The sequence below is a fragment of the Epinephelus moara genome, chromosome 7, assembly GCF_006386435.1.
Source record: "Epinephelus moara isolate mb chromosome 7, YSFRI_EMoa_1.0, whole genome shotgun sequence".
NCBI classification, from domain to species: Eukaryota; Metazoa; Chordata; class Actinopteri; order Perciformes; family Serranidae; genus Epinephelus; species Epinephelus moara.
The window spans coordinates 27,567,694-27,590,772 of record NC_065512.1 but is presented as its reverse complement, the minus strand read 5'-3'; the positions used below and the strand labels follow the sequence as shown (position 1 = coordinate 27,590,772).

The following is a 23,079-nucleotide window of genomic DNA, read 5'->3' as shown; positions in this document are numbered from 1 at the left end:
TTATATACCCAATTTAGGCTGTCATAATACAGGTGATGTAATGTTACCTGTGGATAACCTGCAGTTTATGTGCATGTACTGGGTACTTAAGATTCAGTTTCTCTCTCTGAGACAAAGATATACTTACAAAATCTAATTTAAATATGACATATATTCTCAATAGTTTAAGCAATACCCTGCTGTATGAACTGGTGTAGTCTAACTAGTCACAGGGGACTACTACTGTACGACACAATGAATAGCCAATTTTAGTAAATATACTTGTACTACTTTTAGCTGTACGTTATTTAAACTTTTAATATATGTCTCAGCACGCTGCAGAGGCAGGCTGTTGTTTTTTTTTTTTTAATGGTGTTTTTTAATTATTCCTGAGAATGAATGAGGGGCCGGACCGGATGTAGGACATACCACCTTCAGATGGGCTTTGAGGAAATGTGGGGCTTTAACCGACAAACAATAGCGGTCTTGCAAATCGCATTACCTCAAGTCATTTTTGATTGCGTTTAGGGAAACGGAAGAAATAAGCAGGGCCCTTTAACCGAGTTATTTTACGGCCCTGAAGACGAGGAAGCAGCGAAAAAGTCTAACAATATCCACCGACTCCCAAGTGAATAATATTCAGGTAAGCGCAGAGTACCGTTACACTGACAGCTAACGTTAATGCTAGCTTGCTAACACTTAACTAGCATAGCTTAACAGTAAGCGGTACATGTCCGTTGACTGTTTGCAGACAGTACATGTGGAGGATTTGGCACTCATTGGTAATTAAACTATACAAGTAGCCGACTCCATCTAAATCCCTAAATATAATTACTAGCCTAGCATCACCGGTTTCGTTAACCTAGCATGCTACTCAGTACCATTAGCAGCCCACTCTGTCCTTGTGCTGCTCGGCTGAGTTCGTCAGGTTCAGGTTCCTGTCAGCTAACGGTAACGTATTTGCTGTGCTGATAACAACAGCAGGGCAGGAAGGGTAATTTTAATTTGTCACGTTAAGATGTGGAATGATGTGTTTGCAACTTTGAGCCCACCGCACACCTAGCTTAACTTGCGGCCGCAGTCAAGACATGTGTGTCAGATGATAAGCTCAGTGGACATACTGGCTAGTTCGTTATTTAGCATGAAGCTAGCCATGCCGCACTAATGCACACAGCAGTCCAGTTTTATTCTGGAGAACACGGAGCTGCAGAGCTAAGCAGGGTAACGTTGCATACTGAAGTAGCAACACAGTGTAGCATGCCAGAGTTGGATGGCAAAATGTCACTGGGTTCATTTAAAACGCCGCTACACTGCGAGCAGCCTGTACCCCCGCTGTAACGTCATGTGAGGCAGCTGGCTCCGAGTTGACCTGCGTAACGATGTCGTACCACACACCAGACGTAAGGTTACTGGAGTTCATTGAAGTCTGCGGCTCTATTAGCCAGGGCCAACTTTAGGCTGCCTTTTAATTTTACCCAACGAGGCGAGAAGTGCGAGCGTGACAGGCAAGTGTTGTTACCCTGATCGTTCCTGGCGGTTGTTGCTATCTGTGTTTTCATGTTTACTGGTGTGATCACAATAATGCTCTGAGTGTTGATGCTTTGTGCAAGAGGCAGCTGTGTTGTCCACGTAGTTACGTTATACTACAGCCTTATGAGGGTAGTCCATTGACATAGTGTTTGACTTGACAGACAGATAGACAGTAATGAATATTTAATGGGAATATGTATATTGACTCAATGGCTTCACACTGATATTCTTGTTAGGTGTGCCTGCATGCAGTAAACCTTGACAGGGAGATCTGTAGACTGCTGTGCTGGGCTATGCTACTGATTCATGATTATTGTTATAAATTATATGTTAAGTGTCTATCATTTCAAGTAATGTGATAAATGACTATAACAAATAGCCACTTATCTAAATTGCAATCTGGTAATTTTCTGTAGAGAGAATTACCACTTGACCGTCTAATCTTTTCAGTATTGGGATAATCACGATTTCATCCTGCTGACCACAGGGTCTTGTAATTTCTCATTAATCAGGTAAAGCGTGTAGCAAACACTAATTATGGCTATAATGTACAATGAATCAGGAAACTGAATCTTTCTGGCCAACAAGAGATCGTCAACTATTTACTCTCTAAATGTTCATAACCATTTCTTTGTTACTTGCTCAGTTTCTCCTTAAGAATAATCAAAGTCAGTTATTTTCTTTTAATAATCCCTTTAGAGTCCACAGCATTTTAAAAGCCTTTGTTGGGGGGTTAAAGCGTCTTACTTATTACAATTAAGGCTGCAACGATTAGTCGACTAATCGATGACCAATCGACTATTAAAATAATCGGTGACTATTTTAGTAGTCAACTAATCGGTTTGAGTCATAGAAAAGTACTATAAAAATACCCCAGAATACTCTTATTGGAGCTTCTTACGTTCAATTATTGGCAGCTTTACACACTCTCCCATGATGGTGAACTGAAACCCTTTGGCATGAGTATGAAACAAGACATTAAATTACATAATTTTTGGGTTTGGGAGAGACAGACCGACATTTTTCAACATTTTAACACATTTTTCGATAAAATGATCAGTCGACTAATCGAAGAAATCAACAGATTAGTTGACAATGAAAATAATCGTTAGTTGCAGCCCTAATTACAGTGTCTCACAACAGCATTGGCCACATAAACCTAAGTGCAAACAGACATCATGTATTCTATAATAAGACATGCGTGTGTTACAATGGTGGCCAAATTGAAGCATCTACCGCAAAAGTTCTCAGGTTGTATACCTGAGTCATACATATCATAAAAATACAATTGTTGAATAAACTGTTTGTTCAAAGTCCAGTGACATGACTGTTTGCACATAGTGACCTATTGAACTCTTTATCAGCTAATCAAGTATTGCCCTATAGGACTCTGAGGCATACCCATGCACATAAGCCTTTATCTGAGCAGTGCCATGTTGGATGGTAATCCCACCCTAGTAATGTATAGTTTTATTGACCTCGTAATCGTTTATGTGACTGTCTGGTTAACGGCAAAGTTACTTTGAACCATCATACTCAACTTATTGTGTTCATACTCAGGCAGTCAGTTTTACCCATTAACTCCCCCTCCCCCCTTTTCCATTAGTCCCATTATTTTGCTGACTACAGCAAGAGCTACCTTATGTATCCTTGAGTCTTATCAGTCATCGCTTCTTACGAGGGCTACATCCAGTGCCTGGAGGGACCTTTGAAAGGGTTTTAACCGAGTTAAGTGATGCAAGGCCATGCTGCGTTAGCCAGCTCTTTACCTTATTTGTTAAATACTGTCTGTCCTCTCTGAGATACCCTTCTATTGAGGCTTTTCATGGAATGTTTGAGTAGTTTTCAAGGTTTCCTCAATATCAGATCCCATTGTTTTGAAATTAATTTGAAACAACACTGCAGCTGGATTTTTTTTTTCTATCTGGAGAATAGTTTTGACGTCACTGAGCATGCTCATGAATGCAGTTTGCTCTGCTGAAAGGCTAATATCTTGAATGATTAAGTAGTCAAAAGTCATTATGATAATGCTATACTAGGGCTGGGCAATACATCGATATAATGATATGACACTAGATATCATCTTAGATTTTGTATATCATAATATTGTAAGTGTCTTTTTCCTGGTTTTAAAGGCTGCATTACAGTAAAGTAATATAATTTTCTGAACTTACCAGACTGTTGTAGCTGTTTTATTATTTGCCTTTACCCACTTGGTCATTATATTCACTCAGGGAGTAAATCACAAGTTTCATCACGACACGGTATTATATTGATTCTCTGGACGACAATATGATATTTGCTGACAGCACAAAGTCTGCCACAATATTTTGAGTAGATTAAATTCAAGGGGCCTGTGATCGATGTGAGATGGTATCAGTAAATGTCCTCATTGTCTTCTTCTTGGCTGCCCACCATTATCTGCCCGCCACTAGGGTGCTAGCACTGTTTAAAAATGATATGTATTGATGTTTTCTCTTTGCACTCATGATATCGGAATTGTATATAATTCAAGGGATATATACGTAGATCTAGACTGGTGTCGTTACTCCCCTAATATCAACATTGCTGAAGATTACCAAAATTTCAATATCATCGCAATATCAGTGTCAAGGTATTTAGTCAAAAATATTTGTTTGTTTTTCTCCATATAGCCCAGCCCAAAGTTGTACATTTTGGTTTATCTTAAACTGTGAAATACTGGCAAAACTTGAAACCTAGCCAAGTGTAGGTGATATTGCGATTGGTATATCATCATCCTCCATGTTAGTTTTTTGCTCTCTGGCCCATGTGTGCATGTGTTCATAATCAAAAGAACTGGACGCACTTTCAGTGTTGTTTTACCTGCCAAGAGAACAGCAAGAGAGTGACTTTTAGCCGTAGTGGTAGCAAGTGGTGTGGCTCTAAAATGTCACACTTGGCTTAACAACCAACTGTATAACTATAGAAGCTATTGTTAGAGTTCAGCAGTGGTGCTATCTGCAGTTTTTGGAGCGCTTCATACTTTGAAACATGAATGACCTTCATTGTCAAGCTATCACAATGTATTTTTATCTCTATTTATATTTGGCTTTAACGGCCAGTGGCAAGGCCTCCGGACTGTTCTGTAACCTTTGACCTATTTGCTTCAGTAAACGCTGGAGTTTATTTCTGAATCATCTCTGCCAGCTTGTCTGAACCACATTTGACATTAGCTCTGTGTGGGAACCCAAAGGCTTTTGTTGGCTTCCCCACAAGCCCTGTTTGCCTTCTCTCTGTGGCTGAGCATTACAGATCTGTTGTATATATTTTTAGGTACCCGAGATACTGTCAAGAAGACAGAGAGAGCAAGGATGTGGGATAAACATCACTGATTTCCAGGCTTTGGCTTAATTCATCTCTAATTACGCTTGAGAAGAGAGAAACGAAGCACAGCTTGGCAACACACATTTAAGGAAACTGTTGCTCCTCTCCTTGAGATTGTGATTTCTGCTTAATGCTAGGTGTTACTAACAGGTAGCCAGTGGCAAGGTGAAGCAAGAAATTGTACATTATGATTGGTTCCTTCGGCGTAACAGATGCCTTTCTGCTAACTCCACCCTGGTTGGGGAGAGCCCAGCTTTCTTCTTTGTTAATGGTAATGAAATGTGACATATCCAGGGTGCCCATAGCCTGCTAATCAGCCATAATCTGATCCATTGGATTAGCGAATGGGAATGCATGTAAAACACTGCTTACAGTACATGTGTGCTTCCCTCCTTCCAGCAGTGAGCCATCTTTCAGTCTTTCTAGCATTCGTTAGCGGACTCTAGTAAGAATCTACGGTGGCCTGTGGGAGTTTTTGGTGCTCCTTTTTGCACTTGCTCCTAATGAAGATCTATTCTTATTGATAATTTTTGCTGGTGATATGAAATTCTCTGCTCCTCAGTAAACGCTTGTGCTGATTAGTCAGCTCTTCCAACAGGATCTGGGATCTGGCTGTGTTCTTGCTGTCATCAACATAATCTCCCTCTTTCCTTCTGTGAGATTAAAATGGCGATGAGGCAGGACAGCCTGTGACTATCCACTGCTCTCAGCAGGACTTTTCTTTGTGTATATATATATTTTTTTTTTGGCTTTGATTTGGTGAGATACCAGGAGCCAAAATGCTGAACCAGAGTGCTGTGATGATCTTCACTGGGATTTGTGGGGCATTGGTGCTGATGGCAATGGCCTACTACGTATACTGGTAAGTTAAAAGTGAGAGAGGTGGTTTGCCTGGGAAAGGATGGGCCCTACCATATTTATTAGATCTTGAAAACAAGGTAGAATAGAGCAAAGCACTTCGGGGCTCAGCTGTTCTCAGTGGTAAGTAAAGTGCAGACTTTGCAAGCCAAATGAAGTTTTTAGTATTAAAATGACTTGACAAAGGTGCCTTCCAGGATGTCACTGAAGTTTGTCTGTATGTAGCTGGTGTCTCTGCATGTACATTTCAGAACTCCTTTATCATCAGAGACTCGTAGAAAGCAGTGGTTATTTGTTGGCATAGAGGCTGTATTCAGGTGATGTAGAGCAAAAGCAGCTGTCCAGCCTTAAGCAGCTTTAACCCAGTCAGCGTCTCTAATCTTCGTGTGGTTGCAGGTGGGCCTGCACCCACAGGGAAGTGGACCTGCACTGGTTGTTTTCATGGTCCAACCCAATGTTTGTTTCTCTGAACGCCTTTTATTCAGTCTTTGTTATATGAGGTTATTGAAACCACAATTCATGACAACAGTCTTAAAAAGAGGCACCTGGAGTTTTGTTAAACCACCTCACTGCAGGGAAAAGGTTGATTTGTTTGATTAGCGCGATGATGTGACAAGGTTATTGTGTTGTTTTATGCACAGTAGTGGTGGTATTCTGAGTGGGCCTAGAGAGAGGGTGAACTTTTTTTTTTTCAAAATGGAGTTTCACTCTCTACTCCTAACTACACTCCTAACCTGTATAGCCAAAATGGAGCACTAATCTAATCAATTACACTTTGGCTGAGCAACACACAGTTGTTTATCTGTTGACCTCAGATGTAGAGCAACATTTACATTGGCATTTATATGTTTGTATAATTACACTGTAGTAGTCAATATATTGTGTCTTGGAAGAGCAAGCTGCCATTATCAGCCAATATTTTCCATTTGCAGTGAACTCAGTATCAGGGTATACGTCCAGCAATAAGTAAAAAGAAATTTGTGTACAGAAATGTCAAAGATAATTTAGAAATTGTGTCACCCATAAATAGTTTGTTCACTAGGGAGCACTTACAATTTTTTATTCTACTGTTCCACAAAGTACTTGGTTTAACTGTTTGATAACCAAATTTAAGGGATACTTATTACATATAATAACTTAATGTCAGCCTAAACGCCTAGTATCCATAGTATAGTTAAGATACTTGAAGGGTTAAGATGTGTAAAGGGAAATCAAATGTTAACATTGATGGTGTACACAGTATACGCCCCTAGCCTCAAATACATTCAGCTCAGGAATCAGACTGATTCAAGATACAGGGTGAACAGTCCAATAAACTCTCAGTACTTTTAACAAAACTGAACTGAAAGACTAGCTATGACAATTGGAATTTTTTGTTTGTTCATCTAAGCATTAAAGTTTGCAGAAACTGTCAGGTTCATCAGTTTCATAGATTTCTTGTAGAATAGTAGACTCTCTTAAAAGACGCTACCCGGAGTGTCTCTCCTGCTTGGCTGCTGACGGCGCTGTCAGCCAAACACTCAGTCATACTGGACGGCAGTAGAGGAAGTTTTACCGGCATGTGGTGCAAAAGTAATTTACACGACTTCACTGACAGTCAGCACCAGAGCTCAGAGTGTCTGTGTGACCAGCAAACGCGAGTCATGCTGCCCTGCTTTGCACTGTCCACTTCCGTACTGCTTCCGGTTTATTTTACCCTTCTCTTCTACCAACACATTTTTCTGGCTTGGTCATTTTGAGATGAGACTTGGTTTGTTTGCAGCCTGCCATGTTGCTGCTCCTGAATTGCTCTGTGTTCAGTGAAGCAGCTAAAGCAGTGTTTCGACCAACAAAATGCGTGTCGACTTTGGGTCTGTACTGATGACTCGAATCGTTGATTTTAAGGGGCAGTCCTGAAATCTATATTTTTTTTTGTTTTCCAGCAGCTATTTATCCTCATTACAATAAAATTGAACAATGAACGATAATTATAAGAATGCAGTCATGAAGATAAAGAAAAAAAAATTAACTTGGTTAGAATAACATTCTCTTGAGACCTTGATTGGCGATTTATTTCAAAGCAGATATGTTGAGTGCTGCTGATTCGTTGCATTTTGCAAAGTGAAGTTGTTTTTGGAGGAAGCATGAATGCACACAAAGCTGATGATAAGATGCTCTTTCCCTTAGACTCTGTGACTCAAGGCCTCCATTTCAACTTAAGTGAAAATTTGTGGTTGTTGCATGACTCCATGAATGTACAGAGGCAGAAAGAGGAGAATGTGGAGGAAAAAATGAGAGCAAAGTTCATGGTATGTTTGGAAATCTGTCTGTCTGATCTCTCACTTAGAGTTACTGCCTGTTTCCACAGCAAAGGTTGGCTGGGCAGCTCCTCTATTGGCTGCTTGTAACCAAACAACACAGACTGAAAGTTGAATGTTTTCTCTAACAAGTTTCAAGTTTCCACAAGTTTATTTTCATACGTTACTAGCAGGAATTTAAACCAGCGGCTGATAGTGAAGCGAAAAAATAAATGAATAAGTTCAGTCCTAAAAATACCACCCAAAGCACTACGTTACTGAGCTTGAGGCAATTATTTGTTCTTTCAAATTGGTGAATATTCCGAGATTGAATTCCTACATTTAATAAATGCATACAACATAATATTGAATTATATTTGACCCTAGTGAGGTGAAAGTCCATGACCCTGTAATCATTGGTGACGGTAAACATGAGCAGGTGTGCTCCTATAAGTAATTGGGCAAACGACTAAATTTCACGTTCTCCGCAGACTCAGACTGTTGGAACTGAGATCATTTTAATATTCTACAACGCTGTGCTGGAAAGCATCATAAGATATGGTATGACATCATGGTGCGGCAGTCCAGTTACAATCAAGAATTGACAACCTAGTGAAAATGACAATAAAAATGACATGCTCACAGAATTGTTAAGGACCTGTCACACAGTCTGTATTGCGAATACCAACTATACCTTCAGGTAGACGTCACACAGTCCCAACATTTCTTTCTTCCCCACGTCTACAGCACTACTCAAGAAAACAGGTTAATCCTTACTTAGGTGGTTCATAAGCAAGGAGACACTGTTGGACTCAGTTTTCCGCATTATATATGGTGGTTTTATGGTTTTTATGATTTCTATCTTCATTTTTAAAAAGCTCTACCGGTATGTATTTATCTGTTATTACGCTAGAAGTGTGCAATATTTTATACTGTACTGTCTTGTGTTGTTTTAAGTTGATTGCAGCTGTGCTTGCCCAAACAAACTTTCCACTTAGAGATAATGAAGTATATCTTATCTTATCTTAAACATAATATAGATGAATTGTGATAAGTGGCATAAGTAACTTGATCAAACTGCCACAGGTTGCTCTTGCTGTCACTCAAAATGAATCAAATCAATTGAAAATGGGAGCTAAACAGTAGCCTACAGTATCATCTGTGGGACAACAATGTAATTTAGTAACTTTAAAATTTACCAGTAATTTTCACCAGAATATTTGTTAACCACTTTAGAAATACAGTATTGTAAGTCTGACTGTTTGAAGTTGTGGGGGGGGGGGTTTCTGAAGATTTCCCTTCTGATTCTCAAATTATTCTCACATCATTGGACAAAGGTCTGTCTTTTTGCGGTGTAGTAAGCCTGTACAGTAGATTGTACTGTAGTCAGTTTTTTGAGGAGCAGTGTTATTAAAAACAGCCGAACAGGTCGGGTAACTTTTGAGGAACTTGAAAAACACTTCCCCCACTGCCCATTCTAGGCTTTCATTTTTATTGTCCATAGCACATTTACGTCTCCTCTTATCATCATCGAGCTGACTAAAATAGAATCACATGTACAAGTTGTTGCACTTTGTATTTACTACACACTATCCTCTCTGGTTCTTCAGTGTTGTAGTTCGCCAGCCTCTCAAAATATGTTACAGGAGCCACGAGCGAAATGTGCAATAGTGTAACTTTACCCCTCCAAGTCACTCTCTCCCAGTTGGAACAGAGGTCACATCTGTAACACAATGCAGAGACAACCGTTGGTGTGTAGACTGATAATCAAACCCATCAGGCGATGATGACGTACATGCACACGTGACAGTTTTTCAACACTTTATTGTGTCCTAACCATAAAGATTTAGAATCAATTACGTAGAAGCATTAGCGTTTGCCCAAGAGACTCAGCTGAAGTTCTGTGCATGAAAGAGCATGCAAGATTTCATTTCCTTCACACCCAGGCCACTTTGTTATTCTGTGTGTTGTGTTACAGTGTTTGAGAGGGATTGATTGCACCAGATAAGACGAGTTGCCTTCATTAGTGGCCCACAATGAACTGGCCTCGTGTCAAATATGCGGCTTCATTTGGGGTTGCTCTTTCCCCTCTTTCTCTCTTTCCTGAGATCAACAAATATGATGGAGACTTGAGGTAAAAGCTGGCAGTAAATCTATTTGGATTGCTTGAAACTTAAGGCGTCTTGGATTTCTGGTCATCTTTATTTAGAGGATTTTTAAAAATGATTTTAAAAATGCTTTTGATTGTTTTAGGGATCTTCTCTCTGCCATCCATTTCTGTTTGTTTTATCTAGTTGCACTTGTGAAAAAAAACATGCAAGATAATAACTGAAGCAACAAATAAAGTAGTCATTACACATGCTGTGTGAACAAGACCGTGTCTGTGGTTGGAGACCGTTATGTCAGTTTGACACGTAGGCACACAGTGTTTCTGTCTGTCCCTTGTTGTCTAGCATGCAGGCTGTTGTTCTGAAAAGCAAACACCAGAGAGCCTCTTTTTTGCTGGGTTTGCTGACACAGTTGTATCAGTGAATGCAGGTGACTGTACATATGTTCATGTTGCTAGCACTGCAGAGTTAATCGTATAATAAAACACAACGCTACCTTTGGCAATGAGTTTAACTTTTTCTAACTGCATTATTGATGCTTTGCTTTGAAAGGGCATGTTGTAGTGAATCAAATCAAGTGCCCATTTTCAGATTGGAGCTTTGTTTTATACATCTTGTGCGTATGGAGAAGACACTGTTTTCATATAAACAAAGATGTCATTAAAAAGAGAAATAAAGTGTAAAACAAGGCAGTTGACAGTGCTGAAGTGGATTGAGTGCCCGCAGATCGCCACACAGACCTGCAGCAGGACAACTCAGTCAGATTAGAAATGTTTCTAAGAACAGCTTTAAACTGGCTTGACCTACACTTTAATGGGCTTTGGTGCAGATGTGGGAACGGACCATTCAAGGCCGCACAGCCTGTTATCATGCCGGTGGGAGCTCATTGATAGTAACTTTTGAATAAAAATTCTTGAGATTTTTGTGAACATTGGTATGAGGACTGATTAAACAAGTCTCTGGCCAGTACATCGTGTACTGTGAGATGTTCTCTAACATATAATGAGCACCTGACCTTACCTGGACAGCATGCAAGCTGTATAAACATGCAGCAGGTTCCTGCATAATAAAGAGCCATCTTTTCCCTACCCTTTATTCTCTAAACCTGCTTATTTTTATTCAGCATTGTGGAGGGATGGAACCTTTCCAGCATGCTTTGTACAAACACTGAAACATCCTGGATATGTCCCCAGTCTGCTGCAGTGTTAATTGTCAGACAAACAAAGTCACATCCTTACCTAGGGGCACTGAAATGTTTCCTGAGGTAAGTGTTTTGTTGATCTGTTGGAGGAACTTGGAGCACCCAAATGAAACTCGCACAAGCAACAGACTGAGCCCTAAACTCTGAAGTGGCAACAGGTCTGTCATGGTGGGCAGCATCATCAGTGGAGTATGATGTGCTATGCCTGCTAATGATCATTTGTGTCATCAGTTTATTCTTATGTCTGATCAACAGTCTGAAATATGCTCAATTTACGATAATATAAAACAGAAATAGACAGAAAGTTCTTACATTTTTGAAGCTGGAGCCATCAGAAGTGGATCAGGCTTCACATAACTGATAACCAATCACTTAAAAAATGACTTGATTGGCCATGGTACCCACCCTGTGTATTACGGCAGCTGTGTTAATAGTGTGTGTATATCCAACCTGGGCGCAATAGGACCTGACAGGCCAGCAAGGGTTCAGACAAATATTTGCAAATGATGTCTGGGTTGAGTCTGGGTTCGGCCTACTTGACATGATGCGTCATGATTTGCTTCCCAGTTAATTTATTCCTCCGCACTTGATCACCTTTTGGTTTGTTGTCAGAGTGACACAAGGATATGGACATGGCAGTGTAAAGAGGGTCGCCTGTGTGTCTCCGTAGCAGCACTGGAGTGTTTGCATTACACTAACTGCGTCAGGTTCAGACATAAGAAAAACAAAATGCCTGTCGAGTTCAAGTTGTGCTCAGCTACTGCTTTCTTGGACTCGGGTTGGATTCAGACGGAAACATGCAGCACGAGTTGCGCTCTATTATTAATACAATGGAACATCACAAGAATTAGTAGTTTTTATTAGGACTATGGAATAAAAACCCAGAAGATGATCTAGCTGAGCCTTTGTGTGCTCTGCATTTTAGCTGAGAGAGAAGATTTCTATACACTTAAATCTATGCAGTCTTTAAAGTGAAACACTGCATAGATTCAAGGGTGCAGAAATCTTTTCTATCAGCTTGGACTCATTGATATTTCCAGCACCTTTTGCCAAGATTGAGCTGTGTGGAGCGGTGGTCGTCCCGCATTATTGCACTCTGCCTTTTAAAAGATGTATAGTCTATTGAAATGAAACTGCCTGTATTCATGTGGTGTTGTGGTTCTGTGTAAAATGTCTTCCGTCTCGTAGCCTTTGTGAAAGTTCAGGCTCAGGTCACAGGGAGGATAGCCACAAAAAAATCACCATGCTCTTTGTTGAACCAGTGTGTAATAATCACAGCTGTAATGGCACATTATTTATTTACCAAGGCGTGTGGTACAGTTTGACCCAGCATCTGTCTTCCTGGTCATGTTAACTTGCCACCCACACAAAAAAGGATAGGGGCTATTTCTAACATTCTCTTGCCAGACACAATCAAACAAAACCTTTATTGAATTCTACTGTAATGACACTGTACTGTAGCCTTTTATGTCTCTTCTGTCACTGCTGGCTCGACCTGTGTTGTTCTGTCTCCATCAGGTCAGTAGTATTGGCTGAAGGACCGTGTAAACGCGGCTTGTAAAAGGATCCCACCGTGGTAAGAAACACTGCTGTTTTTGAATTTCTAAAATCATCTTTGCCTGCAGAACAACAGCCTTAAACAGGCCACATCCTTTTGACCGCACTATTCCCATCAATCTCTAATTGTTTGCCACCCTCTCCTCCCTCATGCTCTTTTTTGCCCACATCTCTCAGTAAAGTTGTTTTCATTGATGTGGCACTGCCTCCTCTGTTTGCACCCTCTCTCAGGTTGGTCGTAGTGTATAGAGAGGAGCCTACTCTGCTCTCCAGGCTCCTCAGCCATGGCTCTGCTGGCCTACCTGAAGAGCCTGTTCATCCTGCAGCTGCTGATGGGCTTTGTGTTTGTGGTGAGCGGCCTCATCATAAACTTCATTCAGCTCTGCACCTGCATCCTCTGGCCGATCAACAAGCAGCTCTATCGCAGAATCAACTGCCGGCTCTCTTACTCCCTCTGGAGTCGTGAGTACATGATATGTTGTTGCTATACATTATATTTTTATGTAATGCATGCACTAATTTCATAGTTCAGAAAAAGTAAACAAGTAAAGGTAGTGGGTAGTAGTGGATCATCAAACTTGACCTGGCCAGGAGTGCATGTTGGTTATTCAGTTCAGTTTAGCTCGGTGATAAATCTGAGTCTGTAGCTGCTACATCTTCCACAATATGTCCAGGCACCTGCTAACTTTGTCTGTCCACTGTGTTGGCAGGTAGGTGCCCTGTGTGGGTTAATGAGAGCAGCTGAGGCTCAAACAGACAATACATTTACACCAAAATAGCTCCATTCAGCTACTATCCTGCATACAACTAATTTATGTCATTAATCACTGTCATATTAATCAGCAAAACTGAGGAACAAACCAAGCATGTATTTAGAGGAAAATGTCCTGAGCTGGTACTTTAAGTAGTTCTTACAGTCAATACTATGAATGATGAATCGTTGTCAGTACATTTTGAGCGCCCATGATGTGTTGTCGTCTCTGTGCAGAGCTGGTAATGCTGCTGGAGTGGTGGTCGGGCACAGAATGCACCCTATACACCGACCAAGCTACGGTGGACAAGTTTGGTACAGAGCATGTCATCACCATCCTCAACCACAACTATGAGATCGACTTCCTGTGTGGCTGGACCATGTGTGAAAGATTCGGCGTCCTAGGGGTCAGTAATGTTGCAAAGATGAATTTAATTAATTATTAGTTAGTACTTCATAGTAGTTCAGTTCATAGTTGGACTTCAAACCTGACTGCAAGTTATCCAAGCTTCATCTTATAAACCTGTCTTCCCCCTCTAGAGTTCAAAAGTGCTAGCCAAACACGAGCTACTGAAGGTCCCTCTGATCGGGTGGACCTGGTACTTCCTAGAAATAGTCTTCTGTAAAAGAAAGTGGGAAGAGGATCGAAAGACTGTCTTCAAAGGACTGAGCAGGCTCAAAGACTATCCTGAATATATGTGGGTAGGTACACATCAGACCTGCTGTGTTAGTCTGTCTGCTGGTATGAGTGTGTAAGTGTGGTAGTAAGCTGTGTGTGAAGTTTATCAGTTTGCTGAGAAGCCTTGTCATGCTGCTACACATCCCTTTGCACAGTTTATTTTGCAATCATTCAACTGTAGCCCAGTTGGACAATCAAGGTTGTGAAACATCCTGTTAGTAAAATTAACGGACATATAGTTACATGAGTACATCATTTCAATGAAGTGTTTGTTTGATTGTTTCAATTCATTCATTCATCTTCTAACCGCTTCATCCTCTTGAGGGTCGCGGGGGGGCTGGAGCCTATCCCAGCTGACATCGGGCGAGAGGCAGGGTACACCCTGGACAGGTCGCCAGACTATCGCAGGGCTGACACATAGAGACAGACAACCATTCACACTCACATTCACACCTACGGACAATTTAGAGTTATCAATTAACCTAGTCCCCAATCTGCATGTCTGTTTGGACTGTGGGAGGAAGCCGGAGTGCCCGGAGAGAACCCACGCTGACACGGGGAGAACATGCAAACTCCGCACAGAAGGGCTCCCACGCCAGGGATCGAACCGGCAACCCTCTTGCTATGAGGCGAGAGTGCTAACCACCACACCACCTCAATTTTGATTAGAAATACATAATGTGGGAAAAGCAGCTTACTTATTTATTTCCGTTAATTACAACTTGAGTCTCATTTTTAGTAGCTTATGCATCCTTTTTACTGAGATTTCTAAAAAGAAGTCCTACATTTGCACAATCAGACCAATTTATTTGGGGGTAATAATCCCATATTGTACATGAAAACTGTGTGTTAGCACCACTATGGCAAGTACAGTAGGCCAAAGGTCAACCATAAACTCATACCGAACTGTTTGCCTTTGGGGTTTTTTTTTTTTTACCCTCCAGACAAGTTTGACTAACCTGGGAGTTTGTTAAAAACCGTCATGATGGTGTGACAGCTTGTGTTGCCAGATCTCAGCTGTTAACTTGGTGAATGCAATGTTATCCCTGCCAATAGAAACAATGGCCAAAACTTCAAAAATGAAATCCAAGCTGTGATAAATTGGACTTGTTTGTCAGTTCTTTAGGTTTCATGTTGAACTCTCTGCCCTCTCTAAACATGAGGAAATCCAGATGCTGCCTTTGACCCAGTTTTTCTACATAAATTGAACTCAGTAGACATATACACACTAGTTCTCTGGGTGCACCAGCTGTATTTAAAATCGCTCAGCAGGAGGGTCAGTGTTTTCTTTTTCTGTGAAACCTCATGAACCGGACTTTCCACTGTGCGTAAACAGCCTGAGGTGCAGAGGAACTGAGGAACAGCCTGCTTTGGAAGGCAAAACGGCTCTTTCCTGTTGAAACAAGCAAGCAAGTGCCTTACATTCATGGCATCTTACCTGGTGGCAGCAGGTGCTGCTGTTTGTTGTGCACCTTTTTGCCGAAGGTGTAAAGCAGATTTTCACCTTGACTCAACGAGTTCACCAGCTGAGATTAGGCAGATCAGCAGTTGATCTAATTACCCCTTAAGTCAAGCCTTAGGTCACTGCTGATGACATAGTTCCTATATGTTCAGATAAACAAACTAATCACTGTTTGGTAGAGTTGGCATACATACCTTTTGAGACAAGAGAGTGACTTTATTTTAGCATTGTGTTACATTGAACTTGATCTGTAATACAACCAAGCAGAAGTAGGGTAGTGGATGGGACAAGAGAAAGGAGGTCACCTCAAGACTGTGTGATTCTTTTTCATAGGTGTGTGTATTAACACAGCTCGTCTCCCTCCTCAGTTTCTGCTGTACTGCGAGGGCACCCGCTTTACAGAGACGAAGCACCAAATCAGTATGCAGGTTGCAGAGAGTAAAGGCCTGCCCAAGCTCAAATACCACCTACTACCCCGAACCAAAGGATTCACCACCACACTGCAGTGTCTTAAGGGCACAGGTAAAGTCTAGTCACACTTTTCACACTGCACCAGCTCCAAGAAAAAGTCAGGACAAACTTAGCCCCTTTTCGCACACACATTGTTAACCCAGTGTTAACCTAAGCCCAGGGCTATATGAGTCACACTACCCTCTACTAGCCCCGGGTTAAATGTCTGTTGGTACACGTAACTAGTGTTTACAATTTAAAATGATGCATGATCACTCCTAAACAGCAAGCAGCAAGGTTAAAATGTTGCCATTAGCAACATTACCTTTTCCAGCAGTGTCTTTTGTCGTCTCTAGAGGTTTTAAGTTGGCTAGCTTGCTAGTTATCCTGTTTCAGTTAGTAGTAGTTACCATGGTTACAACATAAACCTAAAGCACACACTTACTGATGATGTAATGAAGAAGCTGTGTGATGCTAATTAGCTCTGTTTCGCACTGCCAACTTTAGACGATTTTCAGGGGATAACCCCGCAGACTCGAGGCTTACCCTGCTCAGGAGAAGGGCCAACAAGTCCTAGGCTAAAGTCGGGGTTAACCCACTTTGTAATGTGCCAGGGTTGTGCCAGTGTGAAACCTTTTTAGCCCAAAGCTAACAGTTCCCTTAGTCTGGGGGTAGGCGCAGTGTTAAAATGGCTCTTTAATCTTAATCTGAGTTTTTTCTCTTTTATAGTAACTGCTGTGTACGATGTGACTCTCAACTTCAAGGACAACCAAACTCCCACTCTCCTGGGCATTGTCAATGGCAAGAAATACAGAGCTGACATGAGCGTAAGGTGAGTGCCACTGATAGCCTCCATTTGCTTTCGAATCATCGGTTATTGTTATAATGATGCAGTACACTGCCAGCTTTACTGAGTTTCTTCAAGTGGAAAATGATGAATGTATTCTAAACCTTTTGGCCTCCTCCCAACTGCATTTTTTTTGCCCCATAACAATGAAAGAGACGGTGAGAGTGCTCCAAATGTTGGCTAGTTTCCCAGCACGTTTATGGGTTCAGAACAATAACTCTAATGGCTAGGACACTCCTACTGAGGAGAGAGCTGGCCGTGAGACAGCAGCAGATTGGGATGGCTCGGAAAAGCATGTCTTTTGTCTGAACAGCAAAACTGAATTAGAGAAATATAGTGTTGATTTATTTTACTCAAATCTAATAAAAAGGAGAATACTAGAGGATACCTTGTTTTAGTTTTGTGGTAACATGAGTGAGTAGAGTGAAGTCAGTTAAACATACCAGTGAGTTTAAGGAAATCACTCAGCACTGTAACAGATGAGCTGTGGTGCAGAGTTGAATAGAGTTTGAGGTGAGGGAGCCATCTCGTGGTGAGACACCGTCATAACAACCTGCAAATAATTTTCTGTATCATCATAAAATATTTTCTGTTGCACTCTGGGAGGACTGGATTGATCGTGAAATGTATGTAACATCTTCTTGTCTTTTAGGGCTGCAACTAATGATTATGTTAATTGTCACTTAATCTGTCATTTATTTTCTTCATTAAATGACTAGTTGTTAGGTCTATAAAATGTCAGAGTCCTAGATGACGTCCTCAAATGTCTTGTCTTCTCCACAACCCAAAAACATTTAGTTTACTGTAGACACTCTACATAAACGAAGCCAGAAAATATTCACGTTTAAGAAGCTGGAATCAGAAAATCTGTCTTTATTTATTTCTAAAAAAAAAAAAAAAAAAGTCAAACCGGTTACTTGATTTTTAAATTAGTTGACAATTCATTTCATAGTTGAAAACTAATCAATTAATTATTGCAGCTCTATTGTCCATTACATGATGATTTTAGAGTCCTACTCTTTAATGCAGTGTTAGCTGAATGTCCTCATACGTTAAAGGAAGGTCAAGTACTTAAACAAACTGTCTTTGTTTAAAATAGATATTTTTAAATGGGTTGTGGCGCCTGTAAACTATGTGTGAATGCTTTATGTATAACTTACCAATGGTTCTTTAGGCCAGTTGGTCATTATTTCAATATTTCTACTTTTTTTCATGCGGTGCTGAATATATCATGCCCTGCAAAGGCATTACACGTGACCTAATCTAGAGACTTGCATACAGTGTGTGGCGTTTAAAGATTCTTCTAATCCAGTCGCTGCCTTTCATTCTCATCCATTATGTTCACAACTAGAATCATGACCATGGATATAATATGTGTGAGCAGGAGAAATCATAAAAGGGAGAAAAATAAAACCTTGGCAAGTAGGGTTGCAGTGATATACTGGTTTCAGGGTATACCAAGATATAAAAGTTGACAGTTATCATACTGTGTACATTTGCTTATCTACGATATTGTAGTTATTTTCTAAGGGGAGATTTTTTACACATACATCCATTAACAAAATGGTTTCAAGTCTCAATTTTAGTAATAAATTTTAAGTTTGTCCAACCAACAGTAACCTCTCTGATTTTATTCCTTTCAGGGTCATTCTGACTGATCATAATTTATATTCTGTAAAACCATGATACTGTGATATTTTCTGAGACGGTTGTCATGCCGTTAAAATCTCACACTGTTGCAGCCCTATTGGCAGGCCAGCGGAATAATGTTTGGTGTGCAGATCTAATTCATCAGTTTTCAGTGCACTTGAAATCCACATCATTCTTGTAAAGGTCACACACCTTCAGCTCTCTGGGCGTAGTTTCAATCACGCGCTTCTCTGTAGTCACCTTTCATCAAAAGTTTTCCTTTGTTTTTTTATTTCTTTGCCCAAACTGCTGCGTGTATCAGCAAGTCACACAGTGTTTGATGGACATACATTTCTGTTTTGCTGCATTTTCTTAAATTTTGTTCTCTGCAGCAACGTGTCATACAGTGTGTCGTCCTTTTAGTATTTCCTTGTTCATTATGTGCTCATTTCAGACTGTGGAGGCAAAACAATCCATGAATGTTAGCTGAAATAGTTAGTGTCTAATCTTTGAAGTTTCAAGAATTTAGAGTCCGTTCCCAGTTTAAAACTTCTTTTTTATTCTCTCCCAACCAGGCGTTTCCCTGTGGAGGATATACCAGATGACGAGAAGGAGTGTGCCATCTGGCTGCACAAGCTCTACCAGGAGAAGGTAAACTGAGGAAAGCTGACTAAAGGCATAATCGTAATCAAAATGTAAAATGTGCAAAGTATTGAATAATTATTTTCTGATTGGATGCATTACTTTATCATTTCTCACAGTCTGTACAGTATGTCTGATGCAAGTATAAGGGAGGTTACTGTCTCAGGTCAAATGAGGCAATGGCATACATGATCGGTTCATTCAGTGCAAACCGATTCTTCTTCCTGTCCTGCTCAGGATGCATTACAGGAACTCTATAAGAAGGAAGGCAAGTTCCCCGGACCCACAATAGTCCCTCGCCGCAGGCCATGGACGCTGCTGAACTTCCTGTTTTGGGCCACCCTGCTGCTTTCGCCCCTAATCAACTTTGCTTGTGGAGTGGCTGTCAGTGGCTCCCCCCTCCTCATCATTGGCTTTATCATCTTCCTCATCATAGGTAGGTGAACTCTGCACCAGTGGCCCTAGGAATGAAAAATGAGACTGTGTCTTCCTTTTGTGGTTTGACTTTACCTGGGAACAAAAATTAAATGAGACGTTTGTTCACTCCACTCTTAATATTCTCCTTTGGTCTCTCCCCAGCCTCCATAGCTATCCGCCGCCTCATAGGGGTCACCGAGGTGAAGAAAACAGGCTCCAGTTACGGCAACCAGGAGGCCAAGAAACAAAACTAAAGTGTGTCACCCCCCTCCGTGTACGTCCGTTTCTGTACGGTCGCCCTGCGGTGTCTCACCACTACCCAACTCCATTCTCCTCCTACTGTTGAGTCAGTTGGCAGGTCGGGGAGGAGACCCAGCTGTGAAAACATAATAGAGACCAGAGTTAGAACTACTAATGGCACTAGAGTGAGAGAGAGAGAGAACATGGAAGGTCTGAGGTTCAAGCTCTCTGGTGTAACACAGAACATAAGGAGGGGGAGATGCAGTACTGTATTCCCCTGCATCTTTCTTAATCCAGCTAGCGACCCACTGTCCACCTCCAAGTCCCATTAAATCCCGGTAAAACCCAAGGTTAAGCTCCTAACCTGTCTGAGGTCACATGGACAGCCAGTCAGCCCATTTCCTGCTCTGCGCTACCTACCTCCACTTCCTGCCAGAGTCATCAGCCAATCAGAACACAAGCCGATCCGTACCTGATCTTTTAAATCTTAGCCATCCAGGGGAAGTGCGTTTCTGCAACAGCAATCTGTAACATGCAGGACATCTCCCTCCCTTGTTTTCACTAAGTGGGACTTGTAATAGGAACCGGTGCCTTGAGGCCCAGCCTAGTTTCCTTAATCTTAAAGGGTCGGTTCACCTAAATCACAAAGCATTTACCATTTAACTTGTGGGTATGTGGCCAGGTGGATAGTGTGGGGTTTTATGTGCCCAGGGTTTGAGATAGCCTGCACTGACACTTCTGCTGCCGCTCCAACACAGTGTAGGTGAATTGTGGTGTGGTTCATGGTGCTCAAATCATAGCAAAACTACATGTGAAACACTCAACAGAAATGTGTTCTGTCCCTTTGGACAATTTTCATCTGCTGTATATGTCAGATGTGAAAAATAGGAGCAGTATCATTGGATTATCCAAGTATTAGGCGCATTGTTTCCAGAAAGAAACGTTGCTCTTGAGCTTTTCAAATGTAATATTAAATCATTTGAGCACCACCAGTGACATTCAGTTCACCTCCATTGTATCGGGTTAGCAGCAGTAGTCTCAGGGCAGACACCTCAAAATACAAATCCCACACCATCTCCAGGGCTCGATAACGCAAGGGTTAAGTGGGAAAATCTTTTGTTGTTGTTGTTGTTTTTTTTCCAAATCTCATGATCTTGGCGAACTGACCCCTTAACATCTTGGCTCAGAAAAGGCTGGTGTCTGCTAAACTACAGCAAGGGCTCTGAATGTGAAAACCGTCCTCATCAAGGACACCTACCATCTGTTACAGGTCTCATTTGTAGCCCGCAGCACCAACACCCACGGATTCATCCTGACACATTTTAAATGATTTTTTTCCAGTTTTTATTCCTGTTTTCACGTGCTTTACACAAATAGGAATTTGCATACATATTACTGTTCATTTTTAAAACACAATCGCTCTCTTACCCGCTAAATGTGATGTTAATTCAGCCAGCAATCTTAGTCCAAACACTGAAGCTGTTTCGACCTACCATCCGCCCCCCCCTCCTCTGATGCCAGGGTTGACAGTCTAAACGCCGTGCACACTGCTCTGTTCTGCTTCTGCTGTTGAGTTTCAGTGGAACCAGATTCTCGATAAAGGTCACCAACTGTCTCCACGTAGCCTCACAGCTGTTAGCATATAATTTCTGTGTCCAGATATAGACTGTAGTAGTGATGTTTTAACCTTTGCCTTAAATCAAGCTTGCTCAGGCAAGGGATTGCTTATTCGCCACCCCTTTAAAACAGCACCCACCTCTTACCTCTGCGTTATGTTTGAATATTCATCCTCTTCCTTCCATTAAAGTGCATGAGGGAGCAGTATGCATTCATTTGGTTTGATTACCAAAGCGAATGAGTAATTAAAACAACATTTTGAATCTTTAAAGTGGAAAGCTTGAAAGTTGTTGGTTTGTTAAAGGCGTCCTCGTACCTGTACATAGTCGTTAGTTAAAGGAAGCTGCTTACACAGTGTCCTGGCAGCTTTGTTTCTCTGGAAGTCCTAGCCATTGTCGGTGCACGGCTCCCTACATTTCACCATTTTAGAATCAGTCATCCCACAGCTGGTTGTTTTTAACTGCAACAAATGAAACGTTAGCTGCTGCAGTACGTGAGTGAATCTCTTCCAGTGTCACAAGCCACATGTTCTGGTCCAAAATGCAAACAACGGTAGCAAGACATGGAGGGGATTTTTCGTGTCCTGCTCTCTCCTCCCCTCCCCCCACCGCTCCCGTGCCACATGTAGTGTTAATCATTTGTTGGTTTTAATTTATCACTCCTCAGCAGCAGCATGTTGTGTACTTCCTCTCTCTGTAAAGTTCTCTCCACCCAGACAGATTTCATGCAAGCCTTAATAGACAGTGCTGCTTAATTTTTGTGTGAAAATGTAGAAGCTAACTGAGCCCCTGTGGTAGTGAAGGTTGATTCAAACATGTTCTCCAGTGTCGTAAAGCAAGCTGCTGGGATTAGTTGCCAGGCGGCTTTGTTCTAAAGTTTTAACATTAAGAATTAAAACGAAATGAGAATGGATAAAGTTTGCTCTTATGCACAAAGAGCTCTGTTTGTAATTAATTCTCATTGTTACAAGAAGATACTTTGAATGGCTTTGCCTTTAAATATTTGGTTAAAGCTTCAGTATCTTGGCCTGTTATCTTTTTCCTCAAGAGAGCTGATCAGATACGAATGCAGTCCAACTCATCCTGTCATTCAGTAAAAATCATAGCCCAAAGCAGAAAGGATGCTGAGAAGTTCAGATAGGTATTTGGAAGAACTTTTTACACTGGATGTTTTTTTATTCAGTAAAGAAATACTACTGTAACTTGTGGTTGTTGTTTTTTTCTGACGTCTCCAATGGAATCAAATAACTTTACAAACTGACACCACGTAATTAAGTTTTTTAAAAATCAAAGATAATTGAGTTAGTGGCACCTCTTGAGTCAGCCTTTGTTTTGTTTTCTAAGGCTATTTTTATGGTTTCTTCGATTAAAACACTTGAGAATATTAAAGGATTTAATCACAAAGCAACTCTTACTCCTTTGACTTATTTGGATTTGTGTGACTCTTTCTATTTGCACAGCAGCTCAGGTAAAAAGATGTGCGTGATTCCAG

At 41.1% G+C, this 23,079-nt stretch overlaps 1 protein-coding gene across 2 annotated transcripts; it reads left to right on the top strand.

Annotated features, from left to right (window-relative positions):
- Window positions 1-417: 417 nt before the first annotated feature.
- Window positions 418-22,993, top strand: agpat3 (1-acylglycerol-3-phosphate O-acyltransferase 3). Of its 2 annotated transcripts, none has more exons than XM_050049798.1 (10): window positions 418-622; window positions 12,816-12,873; window positions 13,086-13,316; window positions 13,843-14,012; window positions 14,146-14,307; window positions 16,115-16,268; window positions 16,926-17,028; window positions 19,248-19,323; window positions 19,552-19,750; window positions 19,894-22,993. In XM_050049798.1, the coding sequence occupies exons 3-10, from the start codon at window positions 13,139-13,141 to the stop codon at window positions 19,983-19,985; spliced, it is 1,134 nt and encodes a 377-aa protein (XP_049905755.1). In that variant the 5' UTR covers window positions 418-622; window positions 12,816-12,873; window positions 13,086-13,138; the 3' UTR covers window positions 19,986-22,993. The 2 variants fall into 2 exon arrangements, with proteins under 2 accessions (XP_049905755.1, XP_049905756.1); XM_050049799.1 differs by lacking the exon at window positions 418-622 and adding an exon at window positions 1,388-1,484.
- The last annotated feature ends 86 nt before the right edge of the window (window positions 22,994-23,079 follow it).